We start from the raw sequence: 22,431 nt of genomic DNA, 5'->3' as shown, positions 1-22,431 counted from the left end.
TAATTATGTATAAATTGAATGCTATGATGTATATTATAGATCAATTATAAAGAATACACTCTCATTATGAAAATAAATATATTAAAATTAAATAATGAGGAATTAATTTCGACCTGACGGCACTTAACATACATGTACAATAAAGCCCAGAATAATGCGTCTGAGAATAATTTTGCTTACTACCTAATTCTAATACATATGAGTAATTCTTGTTCAAGTCGAAAAGGTTCTGAATTTCGAGTCTCGGATTTAGCTCAAAAATTTTATCGAGATATTTTTTTTCAGTAAATACTCTACTTCAAAGCCTTTTTGTTCACTTACCAATCTTTGCTAATCGTTTATAAAAAATTTTCATTAATTACCAGTCAACGTACGATATTTTTATTTTCAAAAATGACCTTCTCTTATTGTAAGGTAAAACTGCCAAGGCTCGAAATATTAATTTTCACTCAAAGTTTTCGAAAAAAAGAATAATTTCACGTTTTCGAATTTAATCACAAAATTGGAAATTCCCAAAGTATGTAATTTTTGATTTTGATCTTCTTATTTAAAATAAAAAACCATCATCAAGTAAACGAAACATTTTTCCCCAAATTCGACATCCGATGAAGTATTTTTCATTTATTATCGCTTTGTTTGTTTAAAAAAGTCGAAACCTTTCTGTCTACCGCGGAATACGTTAGTTTCCTCTTTTATTCCAACATTCATCAGCACTCTTCAGTCTTCTATTTCCTAGATTATTCTCGGCTATTCAGATCGCTCTATCTCGCTCTCTCCCTCTAATCCGCATTCTAGTTCTCAGCATCCGTCTAAATTCTATTATCGATCGTCATCGGCGGACGCTCTCGCTCTCGTTCTTCGACTATATAAGGGAACTCTCTTTTGGATAAGAGTTCAGTTGTCGATCAGCTTTCGGCAAGTCACCACGGACCGAGGTCCGTCAATATATCGCTTGTTACCGTATCTCAGGGTTTCAAATCAGCATTCTTTCACTCGCGATTCATTGATCCATTGCACTGCATTGAATATAGCATACATGTTTAATTTTGCACTTACTAAGAAACAAACAGAACATCGGATGTCCGGGGTTCTCATATTAGAATTGACGCAATTGCACTTTATCGTAAGTATCGGGCCGGATAAATCATCTTACTAAAAATTATTTATTCTCTCTTAAAGCAACATCGTATTCAATAAACTTACTTCTCAACAGTTTCTGCACTAGATCTTGGTAACCATTTTAATACAATTTTTTAATTAGGACTTTCTGAAACGAAGTCTACGATTGCATAAAAAAATTTCCAATCATACCAGTTGAATTCATGTTCGACGGTTCTAATTGCCTTTTATGGGACTTGATTTAGATGTTCAAAATGGTGAAGTGGAAAAAAAATGTTCCATTTTTACTTTTTTCCAAATTCCATGCGAAGTTAGCGTATAAAACGTGAATTCAAGTCGTCGAATATCAATTTAACTGGCATTTTAACTAATCGTCGGTTTCACTACAGCAGGCCGTAATTAAAAAATTGATCGTAAAGCAGAAAAAATTCATCCCATATTGAATCTGGTATTAAAAATGTCCTTTTTTTTTGTTTAATTAAAAAAAAAAAAAATTGGACCAAAATTAAAAATTGTAATATTTGAGGTTCTCCAATTTATGTTTAAATTCGAAAATATTTGGTCAGTGATCACGACGGAAGTTCGAATTGCTACTTCCCGAAAACTGAGTGACCGGTAACATTTTATGTCACGATAATTTTAGTCTTACAATTAGAGCAAGCCACGTTTGAGAAAAAATGTCGCGAATTTTCAACAATTTGTTTAAATTTTCGATAGACAGTTGATTAGTCAAAATGCGTAGGTACGAAAAACAAAAATTGCTATGGAATATAGTTTCAAAGTTGAAAAAGTAGCTCGTGATAAATTTCTAACAGTCCATCGCAATGTGACACATATAATGTATAGCCGTAATTAAAAGACGTAACTGTATACCTACATGTATATGCGTCGAGTTATCAGTCGCAATACGAGAGCGAGGAAAGTTTTGTAATTTTTTACACGCATGTATACGCAAGTGACGTAAAGATGAGAAATTCTGGAGACGAGGAGCCCCGCCCTGCGCGGCAGTTCGCTTTTTGAAAACCCGAAATCTTCCGAAATGAGAAATACTTAGCCATTTATCAGAAAATATCTCCGGAGAACCGTCACGCCCACCTTTCCGATGTAGAGCTGAAAGGCGCGTTATAGCTGCCCGTGCAATTTGACGATATATTTATATCTTTCTTTTTCTGTCCGCTAGCCATCTTTCCTTCTCTTATTGCACTTTTATTTACTCACGTGTGTATTTATTTCTCAAACGAATTGAGTAATACTCAGCAACAACGACGTCGCGATGCCTCTGCAGCCATCGGAGTTTTCGGTGTCATGGTAATTAGTCGGAACGAAATATTCCGAAAGAGGTCGCCCCGTCGATTTGGCGAGTTAATTACACCCGAGTTAGAGCCGTGCCGGCACTTCGTTAAGTTCCTATCCTCGAGGCAAGATAATTACTGGCTTTTAATCGACTCGCGCAGGGCGATTAGATTATACCAACTCAACTTTGCGCCCTGCGCGTTTCCCGGTTACGGAGATGTGTATGATACAGTTTTCCACGTACAAGGGATGTAAACTTTTGCTCAGAATTTCGCGTGATGCTGGGAGGGAAACGAAAACGAAAACGTTGCTTTACAATTAGGCGCCAGATTCGTTGCGAACGTAACCGATAGCAGAGGCGTGCGTTAGTGCGACAGAGAAGAATCGGGATGAAAGATGACGCTGCTGGGTCTTTTAATATTTATTAGAATTGTCTTTTTACAACGCGCCGTCTGAGGGGTTAAAATCAAATTACAACGGTAGAACAAGGCCGACTAGAGGCTGGTTGAACGAAAATATTACATTCATTAATTTCCGTGCGACACTTAATTTGAATTCCAAAAACTTACGATTTACGTCTATAAATATTTAAAACTTGGGTTATGTAGTGCCAAATGACGCAGGCAACCTGACTCCTTATTCATCGTTATTGAGGTCAAGAAAATCACATTCATTAAATAATAACTATTGAAACATGTTTAACTTATATTTCTACATATACGGTACTGAGGTTTCGGATTTTACCCATATTTAAATATCGGGTAAATTCCGCAAGATTTAGAGACAAGAGAATTATAAACGACATCGTTCGAAGAATACGTTTTGTGCGCTACAATAATTCTAACGTTAGTCAATGCAAAAGATTTTTCTAACAACAAAGTTCACATCCTGTTTTGACCATTGAATTCTTGACTCAAAAAAACACGAATTAAAAAAAGCTGAATTTGTTTTGACAGAACAATTTCATATTTCTAAAACGAAACGAACGATGTGCGTTCAGTCAAATTTTTAGTCCTTTTCTTGATGCAAAATTCACATTATCGCGAGGAACTCGCGCCGTGTTATCCTGACTAAATTGACAGTCAGCACGATAATTCAAATGTCTGTACCAAGTTGCGACAAGTATTTTGTTGAATTAAGCAAGTATCGCAAGTTGGCCGCATTTGACTATAGCATTAAATATTTTAATCAAACGAACATCACTCGACTCAAATAACCCGTTCCCTCCGTATATACATAAATATTTTGGTTTTAAGATTTTTAAATTCTTAAAAACAGATTCGTCGCGTATTTGAAAACCCGCCATTACGACCCTTTTACTCTTTACCCTCCCAACGAGCCACGTTTCCCGATACGTTACGGATGTAACCAAACGAGACCTATAGAGTCGCGAGAGTTTACAAGCGAGCGAGGGACAGTGTATTGCAGTGGTGGGACCGAGAGAGAGACGTAAGCGGGGAAAAAGAGAGCGAGCGGAGTCGGTCGAAAGAGGGAAAGAGAGGGCTAGGCGGGAGGGCGTACCTCGCAAGCATAGACATATAACGGCCGCCCACCACATCCCCTTCCTCTACGGTCCGCCGGCGCGGTGACCACTCGGACAGACGCGTGAGCTGCAGTGAAATGAATGCCGGACCGAGTGGTCGTTGCTCGCCGAGTTTACTGGGATCGAGACCGTGCCGTTTGAAATACGTCAAATCAATAACTACGCCGGCGGCAGCGTGGATTGCTTGAAAGATTTCATATTATTTGGCAGGATTTTCGGATGATAAAGAGGAAAATAAAATTTAAAAAACAAGAAAACGCCGCGTGCAGTGGTCGCTTTCCTTTATCCTCCTGCCACACGGCGCGGCCGCAGCGTGAAAGATGATTGAAAAATAACAGGCGTCCGGCTGCGGGCAAGGGAGGACGAGAGGAGAACGGCAAGGGGCGAGGATGACGATCGTTTCGAAAAAAACGCTAAATCCACCGAATATTACGTGCAACCAAGCCGGAGAGCGTCGGCCACGATCCGCGACGGGGACGGACGACTCCAGCCTTGCCGAGGATGGGTATACCGTTTAATGAAAAGGTAGAACCGTAACCTGTCTTTACCCCGAACCCATCCTTCTCGGCCCCGCTACCGTGGCGGACCGCAGAAAAGTGGGCCCTAGCAAAATACGGTCTATACCCGGCTCTCCGAGCGCGATTGGCCCAAGATTGTATAGATCCGATCCGAGACGATGCCGATGCGCGTTGCACCCTACACACAGCTGTATACATATGTATACCTGTACCCACCTATTAATGCATCACAGAGACACCGCACGGCACGCAGATCGCACGCGAGACAATTTGGCGCATCGCTTCGGCGTACTATATATTAATATATATAAGTAAGAAAGTATTTTGTAGGTAATAAAATTTTATAAAAAAAAGTTATACGCCCTTTTACCACCAAAATCGCCTTTTTGCCGAACGGTAACAAGCATCTTTATTCATTTATTCGATGAACTCAACTTTGAACGTTCGTATCGACTACAAGATGAATAGTAGTATAGACCTTTTTTATAGAAAATTTTATTATCTACAAAATGAAAAAAAAACGGCTCCGTAACTTGCATAGTTTCCGAGATATCCCGGTTAGAGTGCTTGCATAGCCCTCATCCTGTGTTAATCAAAAGGGAAAAATTCAATGCGGATGCGTCACCTTTTAGAGTTAAGCCACCGTGCTCCGGTTTCACGAGGCTTCGTTTGAGGCTCAAAACTAACTTTTTCGAAGGTAGGTTAGAGAAAGAAAAAAAAAGTTCAAAAAAAAAACCACCCTAATATATATATTATATATATACATTCACCTATTGCTACTGTTGCTGCTGCTAATCGCACGGGTTCCGAATAGTCTTTGGGCTCACGAGCAGCGGGAAGCTTGTGCGGATATAAGTGTAGGTCTGGGTGGTATCTTTTCGTGAATTCTGTCTAAAATGAAAAATGGAAAATAGGTATACACTGAGAGAAATTTTCAGTTCCGGTTACCGCTCAGTCCTTGACTAATTTAATTTTTTACCACAATCGAAAAATATAGTTCTAGGTAGAAAATGAAAATTAGTTTCGTAGCTGTTACCGGAAAATCTAGTATCCGTTACTATTCTTTCTCATCACGATCACTGTTGCTATATTTTCTTGTAACCGTTGCGAAAATTCAATGCTTGTGCGACAATAAATTGATGTTGAAGCCTTGTTTAACTAAAAAAGTAGAGTAAACCTCACAAACTGATTTTGCGTTGCGATTAGCAAAAAAGTATCGTCAATAGCGCAAAATGGTTACGCGTATCTCGTTTTTCGTAACTCCAACAATATATATTCAAACAGTTTTTTTTAGCGATACCCGTTTTACTGAATTTGTCTAGTTACTGTAACAAATGAAAGTTTTCTCGGTGGACTCGAAGTTAGTTATCGAATGTGACATGTGGCGTATATATTGTAAATACTGTATATTTTTTCAAATAGTTGAGATGTATCTTTGTGTTAGCATCGAATAATCGACGCGTTGCTGAATGAAATTAATCTCTTCGTGTTGAGAAAAAAGAATGAGAGCAATGAATTCCAACACAATTTAGTCCGATTGGAGATAATCGGTTTCGAATATAGGTATATATAGCCATGTAATTTTACGAAAAGTGTAAGATCCATTTGAGCAGAGGTATTCAAAAAATGGAGAAAGTGCATAATTTTTTTTTTACTTTGAACAGAAAGTAGAAAATTCTCTCTAATTCTGGTGCACGTAGACCTGCACGCGTTGGTATAATATATAGCGTGCGAGCGTAACCGTGAATGTCAGCGCGCAGTCGCAGATAAAATCTGTTGGTAATTTAACGTCCTGCACATGTCGTCGTCCCCCTCCTCGAACCACCAAGCTGAATTAACCCTCGAACCGAATTATCCGGGTTTCACGGAATATCCTGCGGTAGTCAATCGCTCTTTTCGATCGAGACCAATCAACCGATCTGTCGTTTTATTCTCAAACAATATACAAAGGTGTAATAATAGAAGAGACCGGGGATGCAACTTCGTGAATATTGCTGAATTGCAACTAATCCAGTGCATTACAAAGCCTATTTACTCACTGAATCGAAAATAGCATTCGATGCAAATATTGAGTTGCATGTGGTATAAGAATTGAACATATAATTATTTTTTTTTACGGTTTCTGCGATATTCTCTGTAGTCAATGTTATATTTCTCTGGGAGTATCGTATGTACACAACACCACCCATGGTCGCACTTGTCAAACGTTCTACATACTTGTTTCCGGTACTGCGATCCCATTCGATTGAGATTCACTTTTACGAAAATCGAAAAATAAATTCTACAACAATTTATAACAACACTGTTTTCATACTTTGGACCAGATATATATCCAACAGTGTAGTATATGGCTGTGATAGTTTGTTGAAAGCAATCTGTTCGTTGCATGAATATACAATCCTCTTATTACAGTAACGAGACTAACATCAATGAGTTCCACTTTATACACGTATGTCCCTGCATGTACCTCATAAACGCGTCAAGATAAGAGGCATTGATTCCAAGACTTCCACCACTTTAATCCAGAAAAAAATCATATCGATGAGTGGCGAAAGTGGTCGCAGGCTATCCAAAGATGGAAAGCTGTAATGGTCATACGGAGACACCGCAAAGGACGACGTATGACATAAGTGAATATAATGGTATCCTATGTGGTAGGTAACCATCTGTTCGAACATATATTTCTTCGTCACAGGATGTCACAAGTTTGCTGCTCGACCATCCACCACAATTGTTGTGCCTCCGGCCGATTCGGACACGCGAACCTATAGGTACCGGTTTTTCAACACACCGCGTCTATTATTATGCACACGAGATGCGTGTGTGCATGTCCCTAAACTCAACAACGCTGATAGTAGACGAGGCAAGATTGCAGTGAATTAGACTCGGTGTGAGTGTTACAGTACGTCACAGGTAAATATCCGTTGCCTCCAATTCAAACCCTGATGTTGTACTCCAGTATATGATGATGTGCTTAAGATGCAGCCCTGTTTAGACGCAGGACATGTTTGATGGATTTTGATGCAGGCCTGTAGCCTATAATCTTGGAATAAAACATTCAATCTTCTGACCACTGAAACACTTTTTTCACCAGTTGCATATAATACACTTATTCTTCTCGATTCTCCGTATGTCTGTAATAACAGGAAAGTATTGAACGCAAGTAGATAACAAGAATAGTTACGTTCTGTATCGGTGAATTAAACCACCAGCAATATAGCATAAAAAATTTGAAAAATTATTCAATAACTAACCTTAATATGTGTGCTGTGCCTTACAGATTTGAAATTGCTCGGGTGTGAAGTTTTCTTTTTGTTTGGCTCGTTATCGTGGCAGAAAATGACAACATTTTCGAATATTTGCATTAGGTTTGCAATGTGCAGATCATTGCAGGCAAATGACACTGGGTCAGCATCGCGTGTCTATAGATAAATCTATAAAAGACCTGGCAGAAGGATTCGGCACTGAGAGAAATTTTTACTTCCGGTTACAGCTCAGTCCTTAACTATTTTCATTTTTTACCACAATCGAAAAGTATAGTTCTGGGTAGAAAATGAAAATTAGTTTTCTAACTGTTACCGGAAAGTCTAGTATCCATTACTATTCTTTATCATTACGATCACTGTTGCTATATTTTCTTGTAACTCTCGCGAAAATTTAATGCTTGTGCAACAATAAATTGATGTTAAAGCTTTATTTATCTACAAAAGTACGGTACATCGGACAAATTGATTTTGCGTTCAATTACCGAAAATAGGAACGCCAATAGCGCAAAATAGTTACGTGTACCTCGCTTTTCGTAATTCCAACAATATTCAAACTGTTTTTTTAACGATACCTCTTTTACTGAATTTTTATAGTTATTATAACAAATGAAATGTTTCTCAGTGAGGGCAATTGCGAAACGTCTGATTCGTCTTTCATATTTCGGTCAAACTTCCAAAAGTCCATGTGGGGCAGATTTTTAACACACCTTCGTGTGTTTAACTCTACAAAAATCGCGCCCGATAGCCACGTTGATAACCGACTGTTTTCGGCATCAGGTACAAATTGGGGGCCCTTAATCGCACCAATGCATCAAGGCGCGCACGGAAGTTTGACGGTAAAATTGGCCGGAACCCTTCCAAAGACCTCGTGTGATCCTATCGCGTCGTTAAATATACATCGTCGCATGACTTACCGTGACGAGAATCAGACCTTGTGGCGTTCACGTGATTATTCTTCTTTTTCTTCTTCTTCTTACTTTTCGTCTATTTTCTTCAATAGAAGATAAGTACTCATGTACTCTTTATCGCGTAGTTCTCTGCTCACACCAATGGAAACAAAGAGTCCCAAAACCTGTATTACTTGTTCTTGTCCATGTATTACCGAGCTCAATTGTCATGTTATAATTCCTTTCCTTCCAGTATCGAAAGTCAAATATTAATATCGATGAATGTAGAATCATACAGGCGTTGACATTCTGCGCAGCGTGAAATGAACTTTAATTGTATGCCTTAGAGAACTGAACCGTCAATTGTATTGAAACTCACTAATCATATATCATACATACATAGTATTAAAGTTCGAAACCAAAGTTTGGATGTCGGATGTTCGAATGTTCAGAAAGTGACGTCACCCAAATTTTTTTTTCTCTTGACGTCTTCGATCTATAGTAATCGTCGACGACGAAAATCAGCTAGCCAAATTCCTCAGTCTGGAAACAACCGTGCAGTCGAGAGGACGAATGAGAATCGCGCTCCGCAGATTTCGAGTACCGGCTTCTCTACCTCCTGGATCCTGCGCTTCGGGTCCGCTTCCTGGTGCAACTCGACTTCCGGGACATGTGTTTCGTAGTTTCTGCGCTCCAGGTCCGCTACCTGGTGAAACTCGACTTCCAGGATAAGCGCTCCGTAGTTTCTGCGCTCCAGGTCCACTACCTGCTGACTTTTGACCTTCAGGGCTAATTTTACGTAGTTCTGGCTATCCAGGTTCTCCACCTGATAGATCTGGACATCCAGGAAAAGCGCTCCGTAGTTCTGACTGTCCAGGTTCTTGACCTGGTCACTTTTGACCTTCAGGACTAATTTTACGTAATTCTGGCTGTGCAGGTCCTCCACCTGGTCAACGTTGACATCCAGGAAAAGCGCTCCGTAGTTCTGGCTATCCAGGTTCTCCACCTGGTAGATCTGGACATCCAGGAAAAGCGCTCCGTAGTTCTGGCTATCCAGGTTCTCCACCTGGTAGATCTGGACATCCAGGAAAAGCGCTCCGTAGTTCTGACTGTCCAGGTTCTTGACCTGGTGACTTTTGACCTTCAGGACTAATTTTACGTGATTCTGGCTGTGCAGGTCCTCCACCTGGTCGATTTCGACATCCAGGAAAAGCGCTCCGTAGTTCTGGCTATCCAGGTCCTTGACCTGGTGACTTGACCAACCTCTGCGTAGTTTCTGCGCTCCAGGTCCGCTTCCTGGTGAAACTCGACTTCCAGGACAAGCGCTCCGTAGTTCTGGCTGTCCAGGTCCTTGACCTGATGACTTTTGACCTTCCGGACTAATTTTCAAGTTTGCAAGTTTGATTATTGAAAACGTCATTTTTTGTATTATCAAACCAATATGCATGCTTCAGATAACATGTTGAATAACGTCGTAACAATACTATTTGCCTTTTCGTCATTTACATTGAAGACACAGAAAAAAGGTGAATCTGCAGATAGACTGTTGATTGTACTTTTAATAATTGCACAAGACTCGAAGCACGTAGAACAGATCACAGAAAGTAACATGAGTTGTTTATTCTATGCGCACAGACGGATTAACGCTGCCTTGACTTTCCTATGTGGCACAAGCACACACATTAACCTTCCTATTGCCAGAAGGCTTCATGTATGCACAAGCAGACCGTGTAACATATCGTATTGCAGGGAGATTGCGTGAACGGAAAGCTGAGAGTTGAGAGCCAAACACAAGATTAACGAACGGATGGACGGAGATTGAAGAAGAAGGGAGAGGCAGTTGAAGCAAGTACCAAGAAATGAAACGATTGTAAAAAAAAAGGGTACAGGAATGTCACTGGCCCCTGCCAATGCCTGGAATAATACCTCCGAAGGGCCCCCGTGCGGAGGAACTGGCCGTAAGTAATCGTTCGCCAATTACATAATTACTCGTGGTTACGGGCCCCGGGGGCCCCAACGGATGGCCAGGACTCTCGAAGAAAAGTCGTTTCGCGATCTTTACTGCCGCGTAATCGTCCTTCGTTCTTCGCGGCTCTTTCCCCCTGCGCTGGGCCAGTTCACATCCTCCGTTGTCCCTAAAGATGCCGCCATCTCATCCCCTATACGCCGATACACGTACGCAGGTATGTAGGTATGATGCAAATTTGGAACTTCGCTGCTGTTTTTACAAGAGAGCGCAACAATTTCAAACACTTGACTACCGTTTCGGTATTTACTTTCATTTCTTGGATTTCTGGAAAATTTCAGAAAATGCAGGAACAAATTTTGATCTGCAATGACGTTCGCGACATTGCGGGAAACGTAGTTTTTAACTCTGAAATATAATTGATGTACAGTACAACCAGCGAAAGGATTTTCTATGTTTGTAAAATATTGTAATCAAGTTCTTGCTAAAGAAATGTTTTTTTTTTTTTTTCGATTTGTTGAAAGGCGGTTAGACTGAGAATTCTATTCAATTCTACATCAAATCAAAACCACATATGAACGAGTTGACAAAACATTTCTCTTGCCGTATGTGACAGCCATTTTCGTAAATTAAACAATATGCTGTATGTACAGCAATTTTCCATCATCATAGCCATAGGAATCGTTACCGTATTGCCGAAAAAAAATATTTCTCTGCATGGAGCATTCCATGTAAACTCGGCTAGATTTTGAGCTCGCTATTTTAAATTTGGTTAAAACCTTGCGAACTGATAGCGGCAGGACCTCCACAATCTCCGGCCATGAAGTTTTAATCACTTTTTATACAACAGTTTTCGAGTTATGAGTATTCAGACATTTTTGTGCTTCCACCGTTTTTAAGGTTCTCGAAATATTCTCAAGGATTATTTGTTCGAAAGGTCGGTTCCATGATGAAACAAGTTTTTCATAGCACTTTGAACATATTGGTTTATCGAAAAATGATTGATAACCTAATCGTTTGCATAAAGTTCGAAAAAATTAATACGAAGTCAAAAGTGTTGGGGAATTTTTCAAGAATTCTAATAAAACATGGAGCTGAAAAAATCTTTCAATATTCAGAGCTAATTTAACAATTTTTCGTTCTGTAAAAGTGACCAGCAACAGTGTTAAAAATGATCGTGAATTTACTAAAGATTTACTGTACAAAAGAGTTGTCAATTTACAAATCCGGTGCAGAGACTTAAATTACTGTCTTTTTTCTTGAATATTTATTTTGAAAAATCAATTTATCTTGAATTTACCATAATAATTTTTGATTTTACTAAAATTTATGGGAAAACACAAAAAAGTACTCAAGTGAATTTACTAAATTGTGTAGTAAATGTATCGTATTTGTAAATTGAGGGAACGGTAAACGTATGGTGAATTCCCTGTTCCGTATCCGAATAAAACTTGCAATACGGTGTAGGAAGTACCACAGAGAAATTTTGAAGAGCGAAGTTTCTCTGGCCGAACAGACAAGAGGCAGGGGAAGGCTGACGATTCGTTGAAGATGAATTCCCGCGTGTGACTCGGCAGAGACGGAGGACGAATATGCGGCGCATGAATACCTCCATATTTCCCGGAGCGTATAGATAATATTCTGGAACTGCACAGCGTCGAGCGAGGCATTTGAACAACAATGGATCAAATCGGTGGTCTAGCAATTGGTGCAATTTGGCAAATTACCGCACGTCATCCTCGCCGCCGCTGCCGCAGTCATTGTGCGGTTCTCCGCATAGTCCGAGTAGCCGTACCTACGTGTAACGCAAAAGAAATAACGACGCGAACTCCCTGCGAAGAGTCAAATCCCGCGCGGAGGAAATCCTCTCCCAGTCTTCTCCAGAGGTCGAAGACGTCTTTTTGAGTTATAGGCACATACACCTATATACCTTTCGACTATTAACTCCACTTAGAGGGAAGAGAAAAGCTGCAACCGAATGACCACGTGAGCCGAGCGTTTAAGCCTCTTCTTCTTCGCTCCCAGGCCTCCGAATCACTCCGCCAAGTTCCATTTTTCACTTTTATTTGCAGCGTCTTTCGTTCGCAGCACGCAAACGTTAAACCATCGATACACCGGGGCTGTACAGCCACCGGACTAAGTGGTAGGTACATATACCTATACCCACCCTTAAGAACCCGTCGCTACTTTGCGACGAATCCATAACGGACTTGCGGGCTTTTATGTTCGCTGTGCCGTTCGTGTTCACCGATTGCTGCGAACATCGGACTTCTCTCATCACCTATAAATACATATATCTTAGTAATTTCTACAACTTTTACACGCTTTCGTACTCCTACTGTTTTTCTCTAACATCACGAATATGTTGTAACACTCTCCAGAAAAACTTCAGTATATCGTGTATCGGGCTGTTCCTTTCTTTTCGTGTTTTTTTTTGTTTTCTTTTTTTTACCGCATGCTCGACTCCACTCATACACCGGATATCTTGTCTGCGGTACCAGTCGGAAAATGGGAATTCAGTAAACGATGAAAAATACGGTGTCAACGAAAAAGTGAAAATTCTTTAATAGTTACCGGACACCAAAGAAAAAGGGTCTTTTGATCTTATGCTTACTTTCGGACGAGAGCATCAAGTGTGTCAACAAATTCAAAATGGAAGAAGGATAAAAAATTTTTTTGGCGATTCAACACTGGAGATTTTTAATTGGGATTAGGACAGTTTGCGATTACCGCGGAATGAAAATTCAGTCGACCCAGTAGTTCGAAGACTAATAATGGATAGTTTTCAGTCATTATTAGGGGTTAGAATACTATTACACAGACAACTTAGATCCTAAAATGCCAGCAGTCCACAATCAACGGTATGTTACATTCGATTTTTTACTGAATATCTCACATCAGTATCCAATATTTAACATTAAAATTAGAAAAGTGATATTTTCTCAACTTCGGAATTAATGATGAAATTTTCTGAAATTCGTTACAACATTGTCCTTATAATTTCTCTAGCGCGAACCAAGTTATTAATTATAAGTACAATCACAACGTAAAAATATCGGTAACAATTTCATGGAAACCATAATCGTGTCGGTATATCTCGCAGAATTCCGGAATGTAAGAATTCCAGTAATTTCGTGAATCTGACAAAGCCTATTCCGTGAACATTGAGAAAGTGCCTCCGTGCGAGCAGTTAGATTTTCCAGACTTCGTAGGTACGCCGGCACTGCCCGCACATCTTCGTTTACAAGTACGTATAAATGCCGGTACGTATCTCTAACCTCTTCACCATTTCTCGCGGTCAACGGTAATAAATTCAGAAATACATCCGAAGACCCCGCGACCCGTGAGATCCGCAATGCAAACAACAATAATAATTATTAAATATCCAATAAGTTAAATAACTGTTGCCTCGGCCGCAGCGGCCTTATAATCTATAATAGGCTGTTCTACTCGAGTGACCTGTCAGCCAACTTCGAATTAATGGCAGTCGAGATCCCGGGCCAGCCGAGCCGTGCTGGGGCTTGCCGATCTTGAATTGTGGCTCACGATTGCCGCGTGATTTTAGTTATAATACCTACCGAGGTTCGCCAAGCTCCTCGCACGCGTCACGCTCGGCTTGAACGTGTCACGCCCTCTCTCTCTCTCTTTCTCTCTTCTCTTGAAAATAGATAAGCGCTACACGCAATGAAATTGATCGTTTTTTAAATCCCAACGAAAAACTAATTTCATTTCGTCAGCCATTAACCTTCGGAGTACGCACCCAATTTTTCGATCATTGACAAGATAGGTATCCCGGGTCGATCTCTCAGATTTCATTTCTTTTGTAATATCTTACAGTAGACTAAAAAAAAAACTAATTGTAAGCGACACGATTCTGTTTTTTTTTTTTTTTTTTTTTTCTATCGCTCATTAAACACTTTAAGGGGGTGAAACCACACTCCGAAGTAAGGTTTGACGGTAGTTTCACCCGGAAGAACATAATATTTACTAACCAATCCAACTGGAAGAAATGAAAAATGTCATTTTTTCAATAAAAACGGAAAAACGAAAAAAAAAAAAAAAACAATGCCAAATCGCTCTTTGACATGCCTTACTTTGGAGGGTGGTTTCCACCCCCTCAAACAGTTTGATGGCAGATAAAAAAAAATACGTGTCGCTTAGTTTGAGTAGACTCTAGGTCTGTGAGATCCTGTGATTTTTTCAAGATCCATCATTTCAGAACTACTCATCCCATCAAATTGAAAAAATTCTTAGATATTCCTCAAATATTGCAGAGTCAATCTCCGTGGTTTAAATAACTCTTTAGAAATATTAAATGATCGGAGAAAATTCCTAAAATTTGTTCTTTTCTTATATACGGAGAAAATTTCGTGAGAAAGTTGTCAGTTTTAAAAATTTGGAATGTTTTCTACGAAATCGCGACGATAAATTCGTAGAAATCGTCCGATTTCTTTATTTTTTCGTTAAATGAAAATGTTTCGTAGTGGTTTTGTTCAGAATTGCATCTACAATGGGGCTGTTATGCCCTTTTTTGTACTTTATATACGCAGACTTGGATAATTCGAGGTATATACCACAGCGTCGAAATCGACGAAGGCCTCCCCTTGAGGTGTCAAGTTGCTGGCGGATTCACGACCGTCTCCCTCCGAGTCTGATATATGCCACCTATGATTACAGAGACTTGCGTTCTAAATTCTAATATTCGTAATGAGTAGAAGTAGGGATAATAATAGAGGGGCGAGATCCTCCTGCTAATTAAAATCTGCCCAAGAAACGCGTTGTTATACGTATAGTATGTTCCGTGCATACCTGCACGCGTGCATGTATGTAAACCACGAGAGGATGGGGAAAAACAACGCCCACCACACAGACCATTTGACACTTCATTATTCCTTCCCGACTTTGAACCCGGTCATTAAAATGAGATTAGCTTAAAATCTTCCGAGTCGTCTCGGTGTTCACAACCACTCGCTTCCTCGCTTCTTCGCTCTCGCGGACTTGGCAGCACTGATTTTAAATACGAACGTATGTAGTCTCTGCTCTGTACGTGTAGTATGAAAAGCTCGCAGCTGCCCATTGCCGGGGCAAGTGTTTACGATGCGTAGGTACGTACTGTAATATGCATGAATAATACCGTAGTAGGAAATATTTGACCCTTCGTTGACCCAGAGAAGTTCGAGGAGAGCTGACAATGTCGTTTGGAAAGCGATATACGTCGACACTTCGACGTCCGGGAGTTTCGGCTGAGGATCAATCATTCATCGTGGTGGGCATGTTTGCATTTAAGGCCAACGATCACGCGAGAGAGTTGAAGTTTTAATTTTAACAAGTCTAGTGGATATCACTCGCATGGCTTATGCTGGAGGCGGTGCGTACGAGGGAAGATTGCATATTATTTTTCAACCAATTTCGCGGCTGTTTCTTGTCGCAAAAACTGATGGGTAAAACCCGGAAAAGAAAAGAGTCAGAAAAAAGGACTTACACTATTGATTCCATTCGCTTGAACCGATGTAATTAGTCTCAATAATTGAAGTTTATTCATTTTTGATACACTAGCCGACTAATTTTAATCGCCATTTAGAGCTGCCTTCCAAATTCTTTAGAGATACCTCAGATTATTTAACACTAAAGTGTTAGACGAAACAAAACTTTCCGACTTTTCGACATTTTAGTAAAAGTAAGAAAAAAGCTAATTCCAGTTTTCATTATTTTACTTTTCATTTAGCGCGACTATGTTTCGAATGCTTCCCCGTCTTGTTTTATTCGATGCCTAATCAAAAACTTTGCTGAAACGAGTTCGTCAGTTAAGCAGAATTTTCAAAAATCTCTAACGTATTTTCCTTTCAAAACTACAAGTTTAGTGTGGAAACCTTTATCGCATACCTTGTAAGTGTTTCAGCGACTTTAGATTAATGTCAAAAGGGTCAAAGCACGGAAGACGAAAAATAACTGCACACAGTATTTTTTTTTTTTTTTTTCTACCACATCGACACACGTCCTAAACAATATCTAATAGGCATTTATGCATCGTGCACTCGTGACAGAAGATTGGAATCGAGGTGCCATCGGTATAAGTCACATCGCATCGCATCACACGTTCGAGTTAAATCCTGCGAAATGCACAAGTAAGCTGTAGCAACTTGGAAACAATATCCAGTGGGGCAGAGCCTTCACTAATGTTTGTTTCCAATCCGCACCCCCTTTGGAAACTCCGAACGCCGAAGGAAGTAGGTAAACCACTCTGATACCGTACTCAATCCCATATGGTAATAACGTTGCGGTTTAGGGAGACCGAAACTGCCCAGCGGACGGAGGATTAGTGTCACGAGGCGAAATGGCCCGCTTCCGACAGCGTGACATGTTCAAAAAATTATTATCCTTGCCCCTCTGAAGCGGTGACTCGGAGGGATTCTGTTGAGGGGACAAATCGAGACAAATCGAGAAGTGTTGATTAATTTTTGCTTAAATACTGATAATTTTCTTGTATCGAACGATCTCTTGAATTGTAACAAGCGGCTTTCAGTGCGATCACTAGACTTTCGTGTCAAGTTGAGTGAATTGCAAAAAATATTGATTCCAATTACTGAAATTTCAGATAAAGAAAATGTTGCATCGGCTACGCATCTTCAAATTGAGATGACTTGTCTGGGTTTGAAGAAGTAGATCACGTACTACAGATGGTATAAATTCAGTTATCGGTAAGTATTCTATTCTTTGACAAGTTTTGTTTCTCATCTATCGATGATTTAATTAAAATACTTACAAACTTTCAATATATTTAACCTTGGCAATCGAAGGCTCGAAATTCATTAATAAATTTCATACAAGTTTTCTTCTGAAACTCCAAATAAAAAAAAATAAAAAAAACAAAAAAAAAGCAAAGTCTATTCACCTGCGTAATTTTTGTGTTTCCAAACTCTACCACCACAAGTTCAAGTCCAACATCCACGCAGCCGTTTAATTTTTGTTCGACGATTTATCGTTGAGAAGCCAGCCAAGATCGTCCGTTATCTTATTGGCCTGAGTCTCGATTCCTGGATGACGGGTTCGAACCGATCCGAAAGAACGGCAACGAACGATTCAGCACTCGCGGCTGCAGCGTTGCACTCATACATAGAAGCGACCCATACCAACCGCCAGCGGCTGTTAGTCGCGCGCAAAGTTTTTGCAAAAACGAGATTTTACGGCCCTGTGCTGCAAGAATGCTCCTTTGTCTCTTTATGGGCTGAAAGTGGAGGCTCGCGCGGATTACCCACCAGCCCCTCCGCGGCTCCCTGGACCCCGGCCACCGGGACGCCAAGCGCCACGAAGAGCTACGGTTCGATAATAACACGGCTTGCCCGCTGTCCTTTCCTCGACTCTTGCGTACCGTCGCTCGTAAAACTACCCCCCTGCCTCCCTCTAACCCCACCACCCCCCCCCCCCCCCCACACCTCCCTCTTTACACGGGCTTACTTCTCACGAGGAGTCAGTGTCAAATGCTTACGTGCCGGTGAACCTGCGCATTTTATTACTCTCAACCCGAGCTGATACACACGTGTTATGGGTATATGACAGGGTAGGTAACTACACCGCGACACTAATTGTGGGTATATTCAGTCAGCGTACGTCGGTGTATATGCGTAATTCTGTCGAGATTATTTTTTTTTTTCTACAGTGTAGTTTGAAATCGTCATGTTCCGAGAGTGAAGCAAATTTAAAGAATTCTCACGGGAAGGGTGATGTCGCTGGTAATTTACAACCTTGAAGCGGTTTTTTTCGTACGAGCTTGAGGAGACCGAAGGACGTGAAAATAAGGAACATTAAGTTCATGGACATTTGTTATCTTGTAAGGTACACTGAGAAAAATTTCATTTGTGACTAGAAAAGTTCAGTAAAACATGCATCGTTAAACAAAACTGTTTGAATATTGTTGGAATTACGAAAAACGAGGTACGCGTAAACATTTTGCACCATCGTCGATCCTTTTTTGGTTATTGCAACGCAAAATCAGTTTGTTCGGTTTACTCCTCTTTTTTTTAGATAAACAAGGCTTTAACATCAATTTATTGTCGCACAAGCGTTAAATTTTCGCAACAGTTGCAAGAAAATATAGCAACAATGATCGTAATGAGAAAGAATAGTAACGGATACCAGACTTTCCTGCAACAGCTAGAAAACTAACTTTCATTTTGTACCTAGAAGTATATTTTTCGATTGTGGTAATAAGTGAAAATAGTTAAAGACCGAGCGGTAACCGGAACTAAAAATTTCTCTCAGTGTAGGCAAATACTATATCATACTCGCGTGAAAATAAGACCTTTCACCGACTGAGAGACGCCGTTGCGACAGTTTACCTGAATTGAGAATTAACTGTAGATTTCGAAAAACCCTGCAACTACATGCCAGACCAGGGAATACATGCATTCCACAATACTTAAATTTTTGCAAATCTAATATTTCCTGACTTATGTTGCAAACGCTCGTTATTGTATGAATCTTGGTAAAACGCAAATCGTTAAACTGATGTTTACGACAACCTATCTCATGTAGCGATGTCCTCTTTTTAACAGGACACCCATAATGGAACACTGTGATACAAGTGCTTCTGAAGTGGAAAGCACTAGTGCGAGATGTAAAATCGAGCCGTTTTACGCATCTTTATTCTATCCCTGCTTGTAAAGCTAACTTACTCTACCCTCTGCAGGAACGAGAAGTAGCACTTCTCAACCATGCGTTGCATAAAAAATTAAACACAGATACAGTGGATTTAAAACATCTATATTATACTGCGTACCAGCAGTTTTTCGCGGGGCTATTTTCACACGACATAAGATGACCGGTGTAGATTTTTATCGCGCGTATACCAACCACGAATGAACTGATAGGAATATTTAAAACCCCATAAAATACACCTTCCAGGATTCATGCTCGTAATAACGTTGCGACCGAAGAGACGTGTTATTAGCGATGGTTGCACTTGCCACACTTTTTCTTGCGTGCTAAGCCTTCGTACCTTTGCGTATATCACACGTGTGTGAAATTGGTATTTTTGTGAAATTTTTTTCGATCTACCTATTAAATTAATATACTTTTCTCTGGAACGAAACATGCTACACGAGATCCGTGCCGCGCTTGTACTCTGCATTGAACAGTGTATTACGCATTATGAGTATAGCATGCATACAACAGGGTCAAGTGGACGGCCGCATGCTCAGTTGCTCTAGGCAACGAAACAATCCATCAATCCATCTATCATCCTACCGTTATATTCGACGTTTTATAAGGCCGCTAAATGGCTAGAAAGAATTTTTCGTCACTCGTGAACTTGAATCACGATTACAGACGTCCATAAAACCTGTTCATGTCCCTGAAGAGCCTTTCATCAACATGCTCCCGATAGTTCGTACGGCATGCTGTCGACGTGGCTCTCATAGTCAGTAATGGTTTCACCCAACCCAATGCATCACGAGTGAAAAATGAGATGCAAAATCTTGAAAACTAAGGGCTTGTTTACAGAACCCACGTGTATGTATATTGCAGTTAACACTCTTTAACAGAATTATCATTAATTGTAGGCAGTTTCACAAATTCTGCAGTCCTGGGGACATTTCAACGTAACATCTGCAACGATGGATCGAGTGTTCGTGACCGGTTCACACGTGAGAAACTTCAATACAAATTAAACGACGGTACGAATGACTTATACGTTCTATTTAGATATGCATGTATTTGTTTATAATCTTTGAACAGGATGTGTCGAATTCAGCGAGTTTAAAATTAGGAAATACAGCAACCCTTGTGAGTTCACTGACAAGACAGATTTTCGATCGTTCTCCTCGAGCAGCGATCGATCTGACCACGATTATTGATCAAGGTACCGAGCGATAGTGATATTAGGCGCAAATGCGTGTGGCCTTGATCGATCGTATAATAACCGTAATATACGACTTGCAGCAGGTTATGACGAGTTGTGAAATTTTCGAGTGAGGAATAACGAATTCGCTGGCATCTTACAAAGTTATAATTGAACAAATTTTAAAGAGCAAGACTGTTCGGAAACGTATTTGTACAAGATCGGATCCACGAAGGGAAAACAACTCGTTATTGATAATAAAAATGAAAAATAAAAAAAACACAATGTCGTTGAATAAAGAGTACGTAGCACGAAAACGTGAAGCAGCAAACTTTATCAATTACAGTTGGGTTCGTCGATTTCGTCGAGAGTCGGTTAGTTGATAACCAATTTCATTTGGAGAAAACACGACTGAATGACCGTCCGTCACGCGAGGAATAAATGCCGTGCGTAAGGTATGCCTTCGGAGATTAGAAGTCACCCGATTTACAATGCGGTGAGGTGAGCAGAGTAGGAGAGGTATAATCCTAAAGTAGTACTTATCACTTTTAACACTATCATAAAATCTATTTCTAGAGCGGGTGAAAGTCTATAGGTGGTGACGTTCTCGAATGGAACATATATCAACGCAGCAATATACACCTGATCCAAATAGCTAGTACTTTGATAACACCGACATTTTTCCACACGCGTAGTTACATCATTGGCGCCTAAATTGCTAATAGAAACGAACCGTTATGACCAAAACTCACGAAGTCAATTTGCACAGAAAACACATCAAATATGGTTTAAAGAAACCCACCAAATGAAAAAAAGTACAGACGAACCGAGTGTGAATTTCATAAAAATGGAAAACAACTGGGTTGATTGTGTTTATGAAGCTTGGTGTACGGAGTTTCTTAATATATTACGGAACTGGATTCTAAAATCTAAATTAGAAAATTCGAAGAAGTAGGTTCAACAGAATAAAAATACAGAACAATTGTATGTATGTTACTAAAATTGGGTTTCTTCGTGTACGAAGGGCATCAAAATTAGAAAAATGATGTAACTTTTGATCCCATATGAAGCGAGCATAAAGAATCTGAGTAGAATGACGGTCGTTTTTCACGGAAATCGATCGATTTCGGTCACACCAACTCTAAATTATGGTACTCCTACTTCGAGCCATCAGCACATAAATATACGAAACGAATTTTGTAAGCCAGAATAAGTTTTCAAGCACGTAATAAAACGAAAAAAAGTTACTGGTAAATTCCAAAATTTTCCAGCAAGTAGTGCAGTAGTAGTAACTTGCGTGTCAGGGAAAGAAAAGTAATAAATAATATATACGACCATTGAATATGATTTCCGTTTTGTACCGCAACGAACCGCAAGGTGTGTATTGCATGTGGCTAGACAGTTTTTCCCCTTCTAGTTATGTTACCGAAGAGGTTACTCAGTTTTTGTAAGAAAACTACCTCCAGAATTAGCTATGTATAGTTCAGTGAGAAAGTTCAAACCGTTATTATTGGTATTCTACTTACAATCAACATTACTACAGAATTTACTGTAACCTGCTGGGTAGAATTTATCAGGATGACCGTTGTCTCGAAATTTATAAGCATATTGGGTAGACGAGGTTCCGTTGAAAGTTAGGTACAAATTTCGTATAAAGAGAAGCGTAGAAGCCCTTGCTTATGGTGGCAGAGGCTATTTTCCTGTTTTCCAGTAAAGAAGCATTACCAGATTGCCTTGCATGGTTAGCATTCACTGCTGGTCTTTTACATTCATGAACCTTTTATTTTCTCCATCGGACTATATGCCCACGTTTCGCCGCTTGCAGCTATTTTATTTGCATTGATTGGAGTGCTTCGTTCTCCAATCTGTAATGCGCGCCTGCAGGTGTCTCGCTTTAGTCACGCTCAATATCTCTAACCAAATTAAACTTTTACTCGACGATCGATGAAAGACGACGAGTCAATTCCTCTCTGGCATTGATTTCACAGCCTCGTTACTCTAGAG

The 22,431-nt window shown here is 40.0% G+C and overlaps 1 protein-coding gene across 1 annotated transcript; it reads right to left on the bottom strand.

Annotated features, from left to right (window-relative positions):
• Positions 1 to 7,380: 7,380 nt before the first annotated feature.
• Positions 7,381 to 12,870, bottom strand: LOC124180681. Its single transcript, XM_046566427.1, has 3 exons — positions 12,760 to 12,870; positions 9,401 to 9,872; positions 7,381 to 7,460 (listed from the first exon to the last, which is right to left on the bottom strand). The coding sequence occupies exons 1-3, from the start codon at positions 12,868 to 12,870 to the stop codon at positions 7,381 to 7,383; spliced, it is 663 nt and encodes a 220-aa protein (XP_046422383.1).
• Between the last annotated feature and the right edge of the window lie 9,561 nt (positions 12,871 to 22,431).

Source organism: Neodiprion fabricii, chromosome 4 (genome assembly GCF_021155785.1).
Source record: "Neodiprion fabricii isolate iyNeoFabr1 chromosome 4, iyNeoFabr1.1, whole genome shotgun sequence".
In the NCBI taxonomy this organism is placed as follows: domain Eukaryota; kingdom Metazoa; phylum Arthropoda; class Insecta; order Hymenoptera; family Diprionidae; genus Neodiprion; species Neodiprion fabricii.
Note: the sequence above shows the minus strand (reverse complement) of the source record. Positions and strands in the feature narration are given on the sequence as shown.